Here is a 16,078-nt window from a genome sequence, read left to right on the forward strand (position 1 = left end):
ATTGGGAGGTGACAGTTTCCTCTCGCAGCAGCCTCTCCTCCCTGCTACCACCTTTACAATTTCGTTGACACATGACGGAAACGTTATTGTTGCGAGCCAGCGCCATTTCGAGCGCAGATTATGGAGCTGTCATCTCCTGTGCAGCTTAACACCGTGCTGTCTGAGCGCTTAATGAAAGGCCTTGTGCTGATGTCACTGGCAGCACCAGCTCCTGGGAAATTTCTGTAATTACTTCATCTCTCAACTCTCCTGTTCATTCTCGGCTTTTAAAAATAAAATTGGAGCAAGAAGGAGAGGGGTCGCCCCCACACGTCCCCGTTGCCAGTCTGCCTGGTGCCTCACTACTCATGCCTTCAGGCTGTAGAGTTCACAGGGTGGCGATTGCTCTGAAAGCCCATCACTGGGAGTTCTGAGGCTGAGCCTAATAGAATGGGGACTTGCATTTCTATGGCGCCTTTCACCAACTGCCTGGAGAATTTCCTCCAGAAATGCAATTATCCATTAATACTGCCTCCCCAGTAATGCAGCACTCCCTCAGTACCGTCCCTCCCACAGTGTGACCCTCCCTCAGTACCGTCCCTCCCACAGTGTGACCCTCCCTCAGTACTGAGTGAGAGTGTGGAACGAAGGAAATTGGAGAGCCGGGGGGCCAGACCTGGAGGAGCTATGAGCCCTCAGAAGTTTGTAGGGGCTGGAACTGATGGAGGGAGGGGTGGAGTGAAGGTAGGGCAATGGGGTGAGTCGGGAACCAGGTTGGGACTGTCCAAGTGGAGGTATTTGGGTGAGCCCGGGGGCGTTGAGCGATCAATGCTGAGATGTTTGTTTCCCATTGCAGGACGAGGAAGAGGAGATCAAGCAGGAGATTAACATGCTGAAGAAGTATTCTCACCATCGGAACATCGCCACGTACTACGGAGCCTTCATTAAGAAGAACCCTCCAGGCGTAGACGACCAGCTCTGGGTAAAGGACTTCCTTATGAGATGTCGCGCTGCGTCCCCGTGTACTCCCCAGCGTGGACACGACAGTGTAGGGAAGGGAGGGTAACCAACAGAGGCAACTAATTACGTTTGCCTCAAGGCCCTCCGCACACCTACCGCCCATTCAGAAGGCCCGAGCCCCTGAGAGCATTGTCTCCAGGGTTACCGGTCACCCTCCATGTTCTCCTACAGGAAATTCTTGCTGTGATTTTGTATAGGATTACAGACGAGGGTACTGGAGGTTCTGTTGAAGTTGGCATCACTAACAAGACCAGCATTTATTGCCCATCACTAATTGCCCCTGAGAAGGTGGGGGGCAGCCGCCTTCTTGAACCGCCGCAGTCCTTCTGGGGAAGGTGCTCCCACGGTGCTGTTGGGGAGGGAGTTCCAGGGTTTGGACCCAGTGACGGTGAAGGAACAGCGAGACATTTCCAAGTCAGGGTGGTGTGATGACTTGGAGGGGAGCTGCAGGTGGTGGTGTTCCCTGCACCTGCTGCCCCTGTGCTTCCTGGTGGCAGAGGTCACAGTTCTGCTGAGCAATTTTGTAGAGGGTGCACACCGCCGCCACTGTCAAAGTCAAAGTCGAGTTTATTTGCCATCTGCACAAGTCCACGTGTGCACAGGCGCAATGAAAAACTTACTTGCAGCAGCATCACAGGCACCATAGCATCAGATAAGCAGCATTCACAGAAAAACATAAATATAATTGAAGATAAGATATCTTTATTAGTCACATACATCAAAACACACAGTGAAATGCATCTTCTGCGTAGAGTGTTCTGGGGGCAGCCCACACGTGTCACCACGCTTCTGGCGCCAACATAGCATGCCCACAACTTCCTAACCTGTACGTCTTTGGAATGTGGGAGGAAAACCGGAGCACCCGGAGGAAACTCACACAGACACGGGGAGAACGTACAAACTCTTACAGACAGCGGTGGGAATTGAAACCCGGGTCACTGGCGCTGTAATAGCGTTACGCTAACCCGTTACACTACTGCGTACAAAAATTACACAAGAAGGAACGCTGTGCACCGGTGGTAGAGGGAAGGAGTGTTTCGGGAGGTGGATGGGGTTTTGAACCCATTCCAAAGCGTAACTTATGGGGTGTTAGCTTTCATAAGTCAGGTATCGAGTTTAAGAGCCACGAGGTAATGATGCAGCTCTATAAAACTGTTAGACCACACTTAGAGTTTCTGTGCCAGTCTTGTCGCCTCATTATAGGAAGGATGTGGAAGGTGTTGGAAAGGGTGCAGAGGAGATTTACCAGGATGCTGCCTGGTTTAGAGAGTATGGATTATGAGGAGAGACTAAAGGAGCTAGGGCTTACTCATTGGAGAGGAGGAGGATGAGGGGAGACATGATAGAGGGGTACAAAATATTAAGAGGAATAGATTAGAGTGGAACAGCCAGCACCTCTTCCCAGGGCACCAATGCTCAATACAAGAGGACATGGCTTTAAGGTAATGGGTGGGAAGTTCAAGGGGAGATATCAGAGGAAGGTTTTTATCCCAGAGAGTGGTTGGGGCGTGGAAATGCGCTGCCTGGAGTGGTGGTGAGCAGGTACATTGGTCAAATTCAGAGATTACTAGATAAGCATATGGAGAATTTAAAATAGAGGGATATGTGGGAGGAAGGGGTTAGATAGTCTAAGGCGAGGTTTAAAGGTCGGCACAACATTGTGGGCTGAAGGGCCTGTATTGTGCTGTACTATTTTCTGTGTTCTAAGTCGTTTCATTCCCATCGCTGGGGAAGTGGTGAGGGGTGAAGCAGTAATTACACTGTGTGTCACAGCTCAGTGCCCGAGCTGCCTGAGTGGATTCTTCTCCAGTGCAGGGGACTTTGTGTGGGAGGAGATCAGGGAGCGAGGTTGGGAAGGGGGTGGTGAGATGTGGGCGGGAATGAAGAGTCAGGAGGGAGGTACTGCTCGCTAATGGAAGGAGGGACATTCAGGAATGATGCCCGGTGTTAAGGACCCACGGGTTTTTGAGGACGTGACGTTCGGTAATTGGGAACAGGCTGTGCATCATTTTTAATCACAGTGCAGCAGTTCTTGTCTGTGTGCTGTAGCTGTTCTGGAACCGAAGGTTCTGTCAGAAAGCTGCTGAGTCACACATTCTGATGCAGCAGCTCTCCAGCTCCCGGTTGCCAGCATTTCAACCCCTTCCCCATTCCCACACCGACCTGTCAGTCCTCGGCCTCCTCCACTGCCAGGGTGGGGCCAAACACAGAGGAACAGCCCCTCGTATTCCCCCTGGGCGGTCTACACCCTGACAGCATGGACATTGAATTGTCCAACGTCCAGTAACCTGCTCCCCCTCTTCCCTCTCCTCCTGATCGACCCCGTTCCTCCCGCACCCACCCCAGACCCCATCACCCTCTTCCCCCTCCCCCACCCACTGGGTCCCCTCCCCCCCACTGTTCCCACCTGCCCTCCCCACCCCCCTCACTTGGTTCCAGGCTCCAGCTTCCCCTCCCATCTGCCCGTCACCCCTCCTCACCTGGATCCACCCATCACCTGCCAGATCCTGCCCCACCCCGTCCCCTCACCTCTGTATACCGGCCGTCTCCCCTCTGTCTGACAGTCCAGATGAAGGGTCTCGACCTGAAACGTCGACTGTCCAATTCCCTCCACAGATGCTGCCCGACCCGTTTCTCCAGTGGATTGTGTGGAGGTCTCCCTCACGCCCAACCTGAGCAGAGAGAATGGGCTTCTCCGTTGGCTGGTCCAAGGGTGGTCCCTACCCCTGCCAGTGACAGGTGACGGGTTCGGCAGTGTGGTGCCAGAGCAGGAGAGAGGACTGAGGGAGAGGGAGGAGGGGATGGATGTGTGGGGAGCAGCGGAGGGCGGGAGCTGAGCTCAGGGAAGCCCGACTCCAAACCACTGGCGGAATTTCCTTTCAGGCCCATGTTCAAGGAGCTTCTGCTCACATCTCCGTATCCAGTGTTGTAGTAGTTCAGTGACTGGACCAGCACCCAGAGCTCTGCGCTGTTGACCTCGAGACACGAGTTCGAATCCCACCATGGGGAATTTACATCCAAGTAATTAGTTAGGTTTGGAGTTTTAATAAAAAAAGATGCCAGTTGATGCAACAGTTATAAAACTCATCAGTTCACTGATGGCCTTACCCTGGACAATACGTGACGACAGACCCACCAACAACTCCTGTCTGTCTCAATTCAGGCCCAGTGAAGGATGTGTAATAAATGCCAGCGATGTTTACGTCCTGTCGAAGTTCAGAAAGTCTGGCTTCTGCAGTGATCGGAATCTCAGTATTCAATTCACTCCGGTTTGATTTCCTTCTTTGTTTGGCCCTCTCTCTCTGACTCTCTTTCTCTCTGTGTCTCTTTCTAGATCTCTCTCATCCCTCTGTCTCTCTCTGTCAGTCTTTTTCTTTCCCATTGGCTCTCTCTACATTTCTGTCTCTCTCTCTTTCTATCTATCTGTCTTTCCCCCCCCCTCTCTTCCTCCCCTTCTCCCTCTTTCTCTCTCTCACTATTTTTCTCTCTCTCACTATTTTTCTCTCCCCTCTCCCCCCTCCCCCTCACTCTCTCCCCCAACTCACTCTCTCCTCTCCCCTCCCCCCTCTCTCCCCCATCTCCCTTCCCCTCACTCTCTCTCTCCCCCCCTCTCTCTCCCCCTGTCCCCCCTCTCTCTCTCACCCCCTCACTGCCTCTCTCTCTCAGCCCTATAACAAGCGTGTGGCCCCAGTTTCTGTGCACCAGTGTTAGCTGCTGTAACAGGGAATAAATGAAGGGCAGTGGATGCAGATTCAATAGGAGCTTTCAAGGGGGACCTGAGCCAGTAACAGGAGGCTGTGGGGAGCGGGGCTGACGGAGGGGGGCTCTCACCCTGTGCAACAGGCTGTGTTTAGTTGCCCTCACTTTCTGCACCCGTGATGTCACGGACCAAAGGGAGGATCAGATCCAGTATCCCCAGCCTCCAGTTCCGATCCCAACAATAGACTTCCCTCGGTGCAAGGCTGTAGGAGTCTCAGCAATGCACTCGCGGCCTCTTCCTGTGCGCTGGGATTCTGGTCATGTGATACTGGGGGATGTGTGCGTGAATCTCACTGTGTGCCTGTGTTTTACAGCTGGTGATGGAATTCTGCGGTGCTGGGTCCGTCACCGACCTGATCAAGAACACCAAGGGTAACACACTGAAGGAGGAATGGATCGCCTACATTTGCCGGGAGATTTTGCGGGTATGGATTCTCCCAAACTCCCTCAGGGACTCCCTGCAGGACCCCTGCTCTCATCCAGGCCTGATCCCTGTAGGTGGGAGCAAGGGCAGTGCATGATCCAGATCCGTCACCACACAGCCATTGTCTGCCTGCCCTCCGACCAAGTAGTCAAATACAACATGGTTAGAACCATAGAACACTACAACATAGAAAACAGGCCATTTGGCCCTTCTAGTCTGTGCCGAAACTTTATTCCACTAGTACCATTGACCTGCACCCAGTCCATAACCCTCCAGACCTCTCCCATCCATGTATCTATCCAATTTATTCTTAAAACTTGAGCCCTCATTTACCACGTTGGATGGCAGCCCGTTCCACACTCCCACCACTCTCTGAGTGAAGAAGTTCCCCCTAATCTTCCCCCTAAACCTTTCCCCTTTCACCCTAAAGCCATGTCCTCTTGTACTTATCTCTCCTAATCTAGGTGGAAAGAGCCTACTCGCATTTACTCTGTCTGTACCCCTCATAATTTTGTAAACCTCTATCAAATCTCCCCTCATTCTTCTGCGCTCCAAGGAATAAAATCCTAACCTGTTCCATCTTTCCCTGTAACTCAACTTCTGAAGACCCGGCAACATTCTAGTAAATCTCCTCTGGACTCTTTCAATCTTACCGATATCCTTCCTATAGTTAGGTGACCAGAACTGCACAAAATACTCCAAATGTGGCCTCACCAATGTCTTATCCAACCTCACCATAACATCCCGACTCTTGTACTCAATACTTTGATTTATGAATGCCAGGATGCCAAAAGCCTTTTTTACAACCCTGTCTACCTGCGACGCCACTTTCAGGGAATTATGTATCTGAACTCCCAAATCCCCTTGTTCCTCCGCACTCCTTGGTGCCCTACCACTACTTCCCAACACAGCCTGGGGCCCGGTCCCCCCAGACACAGCCTGGGGCCCAGTCCCCCCAGACACAGCCTCAGGCCTGGTCCCCGAGGCACAGCCTGGGGCCTGGTCTCCCAGGTACAGCCTGGGGCTGGTCCCCTAGATACAGCCTCGGACCTGGACCCTCCCCTGGGGAACCCAGTCCCTGGATGTTCACATGGCCCAACGCTGCAGACGGGGGTGAAAGGCCACAACAGGTAGTTGGGAGCCTGGAGTTGAAGTTACAGTTTGATCACCGAGGTGGAGGAGCAGGCTTATTTATGACCGAAAGCCACACCGAAGATCAAGCAAAATCAATGGAACTAAATAAGTAATAAAACAGTGAGATGCTCTCTCCCTGGGAGAGGAGCAGAATTCAGCCATTTGGCCCATCGAGTCTGTTCCACCATTTAATCATGGCTGATTATTTTTTCTCAACCCCATTCTCCTGCTTCTCCCTGTGACCCGTAACCCCCCCTTACCATCAGGAGCCTGTCAATCTCTGCCTTAACACCCAATGACTTGGCCTCCACAGCCGTCTGTGGCCACGAATTTCACAGATTCACCACCCTCCGGCTGAAGAAATTCCTCCTCATCTCAGTTCTAAAGGGACAAGAGCAGTTAAACCATTGGGAAGTGAGGCTGTGCCCTCGGATCCTACGAATGGAAACAATCTCTCCACATCCACTCTGTCCAGGCCTTTCAGTATCTGGTAGGTTCCAATGAGATTCCACCCCACCCCCCCCAATACTGAATGCTTGACAAAGGTTTAGCCCATGTTTTAGACTTCCCTATTACTCACTCCTCTCTCTCTCTCTCTCTCCCCCCCCTTTCTCCTTCTCCCTCTGTCTCTCACACACTCACTTCCCCTTCTTCCCTCTATCTCCCTCTATCTCCCTCTACCTCTCTCTCTCTCTCTCTCTCTCTCTGTCTCTTTCTCTCAGTCTCTCTGTCTCTCTCTCTCTCTGAACCCTAACCAATCCCATCACGAAACGTCACCTAGATGCCATTCAGAGGTCAATGCAACCACTCAGCTCCATTTAACCCTTTAACCCCCCCCCACTACATTGCGGTGAGTGTGCCTGACATCCTGTGCGATTCCTGCTGCTCAGTGCTGTAGTCCAGTGCCCAGAACAGAGCCCAGAGGATCTGACTTGAGTATCTCTATGACTCAGTCATTGTCCCTGCCCTTCTGTACTTGATCTAAAGGCCACCACTCGGTGTGCACATACTTTTGACGATTTACGCGGTTAAACCCAGGTCCTTTTGCTCCCCTGCACCTCATCCTTTCTCCCACAGGGACAGTCTTGCCACTGGTCTTTCTCAGATCCGAAAGGGTCAATGGGTCACTTCCCAATGGTTTAAGTGCTCTGGTGCATCCAGTGGATCTTGGGGTCAGGTGCAAATTAAGTCTCAATCCATGGGCAAAGGTCACGAGCTCCAAAATACACAGCTGCCCAAATCTAGCCAGAACTGAAGACGGAATTTGGGCTGTGGTGAAGCTTGAAGTTGAGGTGTGATGTATTCATTGAGCAGTGTTGTACATCGAGGATTGAGCACAGAATTTCTGGCATTAACGAGGTCAAGGGAAAAGGCAAGGAACTGGCATTGAGGAAGACACAGGGCTAACTGGATGGGTCTTAGGAAGGACCAGCCCAGACATAGAACATTACAGCACGGTACAGGCCCTTCGGCCCACAATGTGTGCCGATATTTTATCCTGATCTAAGATCAATCTAAGCCTTCCCTCCCACATTGCCCCCCATTTCTCGATCATTCATGTGTCTAAGAGTCTCTTAAATGTCCCTAATGTATCCGCTCCCACAACCTCGGCAGGCAGTGTGTTCCACGCACTCACCACTCTCTGTGTAAAAAACCTACCTCTGACATCCCCCTTATACCTTCCTCCAACCACCTTAAAATTACGCTCCCTCCTGTTAGCTATTTTCGCCCAGGGAAAAGGTCTCTGACTGTCCACTCGATCTATGCCTCTTATCATCTTGTACACCTCTATCAGGTCACCTCTCATCCTCCTTTTCTCCAAAGAGAAAAGTCCTAGCTCACTCAGCCTATGCTCTCCAATCCAGGCAGCATCCTGGTAAATCTCCTCTGCACCCTCTCTAGAGCTGCCACATCCTTCCTATAATGAGGCGACCAGAACTGAACACAATACTCCCAAGTGTGGTCTAACCAGAGTTCTACAGAGCTGCAACATCACCTCGCGGCCCTTGAACTCAATCCCCTGACTAATGAAGGCCAACACTCCATACGTCTTCTTAACAACCCTATTGACCTGTGTGGCATCCTTGAAGGATCTATGGATGTGGACCCCAAGATCCCTGTCAGGGATGGCAGGTATCAAGGCATGATGGGCCACATGGCCTCGTGTACTGTATCACTGTGCGGGTGAGCAGGAACAGTGGGTCTGGTTTGGCCACGGCTGAGATTAGAGCTTCTCACTCCCGTACTCCGTGGCCCCACCCCTCTCCCTGTCTCCGTAGTTACCTTCAGGGTCTCTGTGCTCCTTCAGTTCAGGTCCATCACACCTCCGCACTTCCAACAGTCTTTGACTGCCTGGGCCCCGAGCTCCAGAATTCCCTCCTAAACCTCCCCACCTCTCCCTCTTCTCCCAAGGCACATTATAACCTCTCTCTCCGCCCCAGTTTTTGGTCGCCTGTCCTCCTATCTGAGACTTGATGTCAGCTTGAATTTGATTGCACACCCGTGACGCTTGGCTCCACTGAAGGTACAATATAACGTCCCCGTTGTTTCCATTTCCATCGTCGGTCCCCTGATAGTCACCCTGACCTTTGGGTGTGCTGTGAATGACCTCTGACCTACGTGTCCCATGATTCCAGGGCCTGACTCACCTTCACCAGCACAAGGTCATCCACCGTGACATCAAGGGCCAGAACGTGCTGCTAACGGAGAACGCTGAAGTGAAGTTGGGTGAGTGCCTGTTCGATGATTCCATGGTTCCTCAGCTTTTGCCAACTCCAGCTGGTCGGAGCTGTTGGCGTCTTGCTGTGCGCCGTGCCGGTGTTTACGATGGAGTCTGGACATTGAGTGTTGGAGCCAAAGGTTCCCCTAGCAGCGATCATTGTCAGATTTATTATCACTGACTTATATGAGGTGAAGTTTGTTGTTCTGCGGCAGCAGTACAGTACAAGACATAAAATTACCGTAAATTACAAGGATAAGTAAATAGTGCAGAAAGAATAGAATAACGAGGTAGCGTTCATGGGTTCATGGATGGTTCAGGAGTCTGATGGCGTCAGGGAAGAAGCTGTTCCTGAATCGTTGAGTGTGGGTCTTCAGGCTCCTGTACCTCCTCCCCGATGGTAGTAACGAGAAGAGGGCACGTCCCGGGTGGTGAGGGTCCTCAGTGATGGATGGCCTTGACCCAAAAACGCCGACTGTTTATTTCCCTGCTGTCTGACCTGCTGAGTTCCTCCAGCACTTTTTGTGTGTTGCTAGCGATAGATGCCGTCTCTTGAGGCACCACCTCTTGAAGACGTCTGCGATGGCGGGGAAGGTTGTGCCTCTGATGGAGCTGGCTGGGTCTACAAAGTCCTGCAGCCTCTTTCAATCCTGTGCATCGGAGCCTCCATACCAGGCGGTGATGCAACCAGTCTGAACACTCTCCACCATTTACTCGACCTCTAACACTTGGCTCCTTCAACCCATTCTCAACTGCCCTCTGCCTCAATGTTTTCACGTCAAGTTGAGTCTATTGTTGTGTGCACAAGGTGAGATACAGGTACAATGAAAAACTTGCTTGCAGCAACATCACAGGCACGTAGATACAGACAACACTCCCGAATATAAATTATACATAAATTGTACAAGACGTTGAAGAGAGAGAGAAAAAAAGACTGAAAAATCAAGACCTTAGTGGAAAAAAAGGTCACAATCAGAGGTCTACATCATGATCTGGTACAGCAGTTTGAATGCACAGGAACGTAAGAAGCTGCAGAGGGCAGTGGACTCAGCCCAATACATCACAGGCACACCCCTCCCCACCATCGGGAGTATCCACAGGAGGCGCTGCCTCAAGAAGGCAACATCCATCATCAAAGATCCCCACCATCCGGGCCGTGCCATCTTCTCGCAGCTCCCATCGGGCAGGAGGTACAGAAGCCTGAAGTCCCACACCACCAGGTTCAGGAACAGCTACTTCCCTTCAACCATTTGGTTCTTGAACCAACCGGCAAAACCCTAATCACCAGCTCAGTGTAGCAACACTATGACCACTCTGCACTACAATGGACTTTGTTTATTTGATTCTAATTGTGTTCTTTTCTTGTACAATTCTTGTGTAATTTTGTATAATTTATGTTTAATTTATGTTTTTCTTGTGACTGCTGTGTATCTGATGCTCTGTGCCTGTGATGCTGCTGCAAGGAAGATTTTCACTGCACCTGTGCACACATGGACTTGTGTATATGACAATAAACTTGGCAAGTCTATGGCAGTGCAAGAGGTGGTCCATAGAGTTCTGTTGCTGATGTAAGGTTAGGGTTGTGTAGGTTGGTTCAAGAACCGAATGGTTGTAGGAAATTAGCTGTTCCTGAACCTGGTAGAGTGGGACTTCAGGCTTCTGTACCTCCTGCCTGACGGTAGCAGTGAGAAGAAGGTATGACCTGGATGGTGGGGATCTTTGATGATAGATGCTGCCTTATTGAGGCACTGAGGTCGAGAGGGTTGACAGCTTTAAGTTCCTAGGAAGGAACATCACCAATAACCTGTCCTGGTCCAACCACTTAGATGCCACAGCCAAGAAAGCTCACCAGCACCTCTACTTCTTCAGGAGGCTAAAGAAATTTGTCATGTCCCCGTCGACCCTCACCAACATTTATTGATGCACCATAGAAAGCATCCTATCTGGATGCATCCCGGCTTGGTACGGCAACTGCTCTGCCTGTGACCGCAAGAACTGCAGCGAGTTGTGGACACAGCCCAGGGCATCACGGAAACCAGCCTCCCCTCCATGGACTCTGTCTGCACTTCTTGCTGCCTTGGGAATGCAGCCAGCATAATCAAAGACCCCACCCACCCCGGACATTCTCTCTTCTCCCCCCTCCCATCAGGCAGAAGATACAAAAGCCTGAAAGCACGTACCAGCAGGCTCAAGGACAGCTTCTATCCCGCTGTTATAAGACTAATGAACGGTTCCCTTTGGTACGATAAAATGGACTCTTGTCCTCACAGTCTACCTCGTTATGGACTTGCACCTTATTGTCTGTCTGCATTGCTCTCTCTCTGTAGCTGTGACACTTTATTCTGCATTCTGTTGTTGTTTTACCTTGTACTACCCCAATACACTGTTGTAATGAATTGTACAATCGGTATGCAAGACAAGTTTCTCACTGGACCTTGGTACATATGACAATAATAAACCAATTCCAATTTCTGTAGATGCTGTCAGTGGTGGGGAGGGTTGTTCCTGTGATGGACCAGCCTTGGCTGTATCCCTGTCCAGTATCCCTGTCCAGTATCCCTGTCCATCGACAATCCATCAATTTCAAGCCTTGAAAACACCAATAAATTCCCCACTCACCTGGTTCTCCCCCTCATCTGGAATTCCCAAGCGTCACTGTTACATCTTCAGAGAGCGGGTGTCTCTCGTGCCCTGGGTATAACGATACTCATAGGCCTTGACTGGATGAGTCTGGCACCGTGAGAAGGCACCTTCCGCTGGGTCCCTCAGCGCTGTTGCCGCTGCCCTGGTTTGGGTTTGCTGGTGTCTACGAGCTGTGCACCCAACACATCGCTCCCCTCGAGTGGGATCTGGGCACAGTTGTCATCTCTGTTCCCACGTGTTCCCTGGACATTTTGCCAGGTGACTGTAGATTTCTTCCTTCCAAATGCTACCGTTGGCTGCCCGCCACATCCATCCCACGGAGGCCCATCTCCCCTCAACCAATTGCAGTCCTCCTTGCGAGACTGGACAATTCACGTCCACCAATCAAACATCTGGAGCTCTGCCAGTTTTGCCGTTGCTGTGGTTTTGCCTTCCGGGGTTTCTGCTCAGCTCCAGGACATCCAGCAGGAGGGTTTTCCGAAGGCGGGCAGGGTTGTTAGGGAGCTTTTCCCTGGCGTACCCTGCCCATGGCTCCCACCTCCGCAGGCTCCTGAACTGATGCCCTGACTATCTGACTTTGCTGCAGTTGACTTCGGAGTGAGTGCACAGCTGGATCGCACGGTGGGGAGGAGGAACACGTTCATCGGAACGCCGTACTGGATGGCACCGGAGGTGATCGCGTGTGACGAGAATCCAGATGCCACTTACGACTTTAAGGTGAGCATAGAACTGATGGTGGTGATCAGATCACCCGCCCTCACTCCCTCTTCCCATGCTGTGGCTTCATTAAAATTTAGAACGATGCTCATAGACCTCGACTAGTGAGTGTCGCTGACAGTGAAGTTTCAGGATTCACAGAGGAATCTTGATCAGCTGGAGAAGTGGCCAAGGAATGGCAAATGGAGTTTAATTCGGATAAGTGCAAGGTGTTGCATTTTGGGAAGACAAATGTGGGTAGGACTTTTACAGTGAACGACAGGGCCCTGGGGATTGTTGTAGAACAGAGGGACCTAAGAGTACAAGTGCATGGTTCCCTGAAAGTGGTGTCACAGGGAGACAGGGTGGTGAAGGCTTTTGGTACACTGGCCTTCATCAGTCAGGGCAATGAATGTAGGAGTTGGGATGTTATGTTGCAGTTGGACAAGACATTGGTGAGGCTGCATTTGGAGTATTGTGTTCAGTTTTGGTCATCTTGCATAGGAAAGATGGCATTAAGCTGGAAAGAGTGCAGAGGAGATTTACGAGGATGTTGCTGGGACTCAAGGGACTGAGTTATGAAGAAAGGTTGAGCATGCTAGGACTTATTTCTTTGGAGAATGAGGGGAGATCTTATCGAGGTGTATAAAATCAGGCGGGGCATAGATAGGTGAATGCACACAGTCTTTCTTCCAGGGTTGGGGAATCAATAACTAGAGGGCACAGGTTTAAGGTGTGAGGGGAGAGATTTAATAGGAATCTGAGGGGTAACCTTTTCACCCAGGGGGTGGTCTGTACATGGAACGAGCTGCCAGAGGAAGTGGTTGAGGCAGGTACATTGACAACATTTAATACACTTGGACAGGTCCATGGATTGGAAAGGCTCAGAGGGAGGTGGGCCATACGTGGGCAAATGGGACTAGCTTAGATGGGAACCCTGGTCGGCATGGACCAGTTGGGCCAAAGGGCCTGTTCCCTACTGTATGACTCTACGACTGGGTGAGTGGGAGGATGATGTTTCCTCTGGCTGAGCCTATAACAAGGGGTAGGCTGCAAGTGACCAATTTGAGGAGAATTGTATTCACCCAGAATGTAGTGAATCTTTGGAACTCTCTACCTCAGAGGGCTGAGTCAGTGAATTCACTCAGAGCAGGTTGTTGGGGGACGGTGGGTTTCTGGTTGTAGAGGGATATGGGGATAGAGCAGGAAAATGGAGCTGAGGTAGAAGATCAGCTGTGTTCCTGATGGAGACGCAGGAGACTGTAGATGCTGAGGTCTGGAGCTACAGACAATTTGCTGGAGGAACTCGGTGGGTTGAGCAGCATCTGTGGGGGGGAGGGGAATTGTCGAAGTTTTGGGGACCCTCAGTCCTGATGCAAGGTCTTGGCCTGAAACGTTGACAGTTCCTCTCCCTGGATGTTCGACCCACTGAGTTCCTCCAGTAGATTGTCCGATGAATGGTAGAACGGACTAGAAGGTCCACATGGCCTTCTCCTGCTTCTGTTTAACCTGGGGATGTGGACATGTGGCTCAGCAAGTAGTGCTGCTCCCTCACAGCTCCAGAGACCTGGGTTCAATGCCGGCCTCGGGCACTGTCTGTGTGGAGTTTGCATGTTCTCTCTGTGAACATGTGTGCTCCGGTTTCCTCCCCCACCTTCCGTCCCTCGCACCGTGGGTTTACTCTTTACTTTCTGTCCTCAGTGTTAAGAGAGGTGCAGAAAAATGTTTTGTGAGAATCAGGTTCATTACCACTGACGAATGTGGTGAAATGTGTTGTTTTGTGGCAGCAGGACAGTGCACAGTGCAAGGCATAAAATTACTGTAAATTACAAAAATAAATGAATAGTGCAAAAGAGGAATAACGAGTTAGTGTTCATGGGTTCATGGGCTGTTCAGAAGTCTGATGGCGGACGGGAAGAAGTTGTTCCTGAATCGTTGAGTGTGGGTCTTCAGGGTCCAGTACCTCCTCCCCGATCGTAGTAACGAGGACATGTCCTGGGTGGTGAGAGTGATGGATGCCGCCTTCTTGAGGCATCGCCCCTTGAAGATGTCCTCGATGGTGGGGAGGGTTGTGCCCGTGATGGAGCTGGCTGAGTCTACAACCCTCTGCAGCCTCTTGCGACCCTGTGCATTGAAGCCTCCATACCAGGCGGTGATGCAACCAGTCAGAATGCTCTCCACCGTACATCTGTAGAAACTTTCAAGAGTCTTTGGTGACAGACCAAATCTCCCCAAACTCCTAATGAAGTAGAGCCACTGGCGTGCCTTCTTCGTGATTGCATCAATGTGTCGGGCCCAAGACAGATTTAATGTTGCTGCTTAATCTATTCCCCATTTTCTGTTGACAGAGTGACTTGTGGTCCCTCGGGATCACTGCGATGGAGATGGCAGAAGGAGCACCACGTAAGTCTCTCAAGTCAGGTCAAGCCAAGTTTATTGTCGTGGGCACAAGTACGGTGAGGTACAGGTACAATGAAAATCTTACCTGCAGCAGCATCACAGGCACGTAGGTACAGACAACACACAGGATATAAACTATCCATAAACTATATGGGACAGTGAAGCAAAGGACTGTTCAAGACAAGACGTTAATGCAAAATAAACCCAATCAGAGACAAGTCCATGAGGTGCGAGAGGTGTCCGTAGTGTTCCGTCGCTGAGGTAGGGTTCGGGTTGTGCCGGTTGGTTCAAGAACCTGATGGTTGTAGAGAAGTAGCTGTTCCTGAACCTGGTGGTGTGGGACTTCAGGCTTCTGTACCTCCTGCCCTCTCCACTCTCTCAACGCTCCTCCCAGATCTTTGTGCTGCTCCAAATCCAGTCCCTTGACCATCTGTGAATTTTATCGTCTGTGCTTTAAGCTGCCTGAACACTGCAGTTCCCTCTCTGAACCTCTCAGCCTGCCTCGCCTCTGAAGATGCCCCCTGTTATCTTCTCCATTTCCCTGATATCTACCTGTAGCTCAGTGAAGCAGCTTGGAATGCTTTGCTATCCAAGTCCAAGTTGTTGCCGTATTTTTAGTAGGAAACCTTCAGTTATTTTTGTTATCTTTTGTCGTTAATCTTTGGATATTTCCTTGTTGATCCCAGAGTGTGTCAGCAGTGGTTGAGTTACAGGACCTGTCTCCAAAGGCCTCGAATATCGATTCGGAGCCAAGAAGTTGAATCTCACCAGACTTTAAGTCAGTTAATTCAAGTTTAAGTTTATTATCGTGGGCACACATCCCCAGGGTATAAATGCCATGAAGATTAGCTCTTTGCAGCAGCAGCGCAGTGCATTACAGACATGGCAAACATCAATTACATAAACTTAAATTAACATAAATTATACATAACTTACATGGCAAAATAAACAAAGATAAACATAGCGACATTGGTTCAAGTTGAGAGGAATACAGTCCGAGGGGAATACAGTCCGAGGGGAATATAGTCTGAGGGGAATATAGTCCGAGTGCAAGTTGAGAGACAAAGAAAGAAATCCAGTCCGGGGTAGTGTTGGGGTTTCTCAGGTGGGTTCAAGAACCTGACGGCAGTGGGGAAGAAGCTGTTGTTGAACCGTGAGGTGCGAGTCTTCAGGCTCCTGTAGAGTAAATTTGGAGAAACAAACCCAGTATCAGTAAGCTTGGATTGTTATACAACTAATACAGTAATAGAGACATACAGCACAGAAACAGGCCCTTTGACCCACCAAGCCTGACCTGACCACAG

At 50.7% G+C, this 16,078-nt stretch overlaps 1 protein-coding gene across 3 annotated transcripts in view; it reads left to right on the forward strand.

Annotated features, from left to right (window-relative positions):
* Positions 1–840: 840 nt before the first annotated feature.
* LOC127572142 (traf2 and NCK-interacting protein kinase-like) overlaps positions 841–16,078 on the forward strand; it is a 105,107-nt gene continuing 89,869 nt past the window's right edge. For all 3 annotated transcript variants that reach the window (XM_052019092.1, XM_052019094.1, XM_052019093.1), the window contains exons 1-5: positions 841–961; positions 5,073–5,183; positions 8,953–9,043; positions 12,265–12,395; positions 14,723–14,777. In XM_052019092.1, coding sequence (XP_051875052.1) covers positions 869–961; positions 5,073–5,183; positions 8,953–9,043; positions 12,265–12,395; positions 14,723–14,777 — 481 coding nt within the window. In that variant the 5' untranslated portion in view covers positions 841–868. The remainder of the gene's footprint in view (positions 962–5,072; positions 5,184–8,952; positions 9,044–12,264; positions 12,396–14,722; positions 14,778–16,078) is intronic.

The sequence above is a fragment of the Pristis pectinata genome, chromosome 6, assembly GCF_009764475.1.
Source record: "Pristis pectinata isolate sPriPec2 chromosome 6, sPriPec2.1.pri, whole genome shotgun sequence".
NCBI lineage: Eukaryota > Metazoa > Chordata > Chondrichthyes > Rhinopristiformes > Pristidae > Pristis > Pristis pectinata.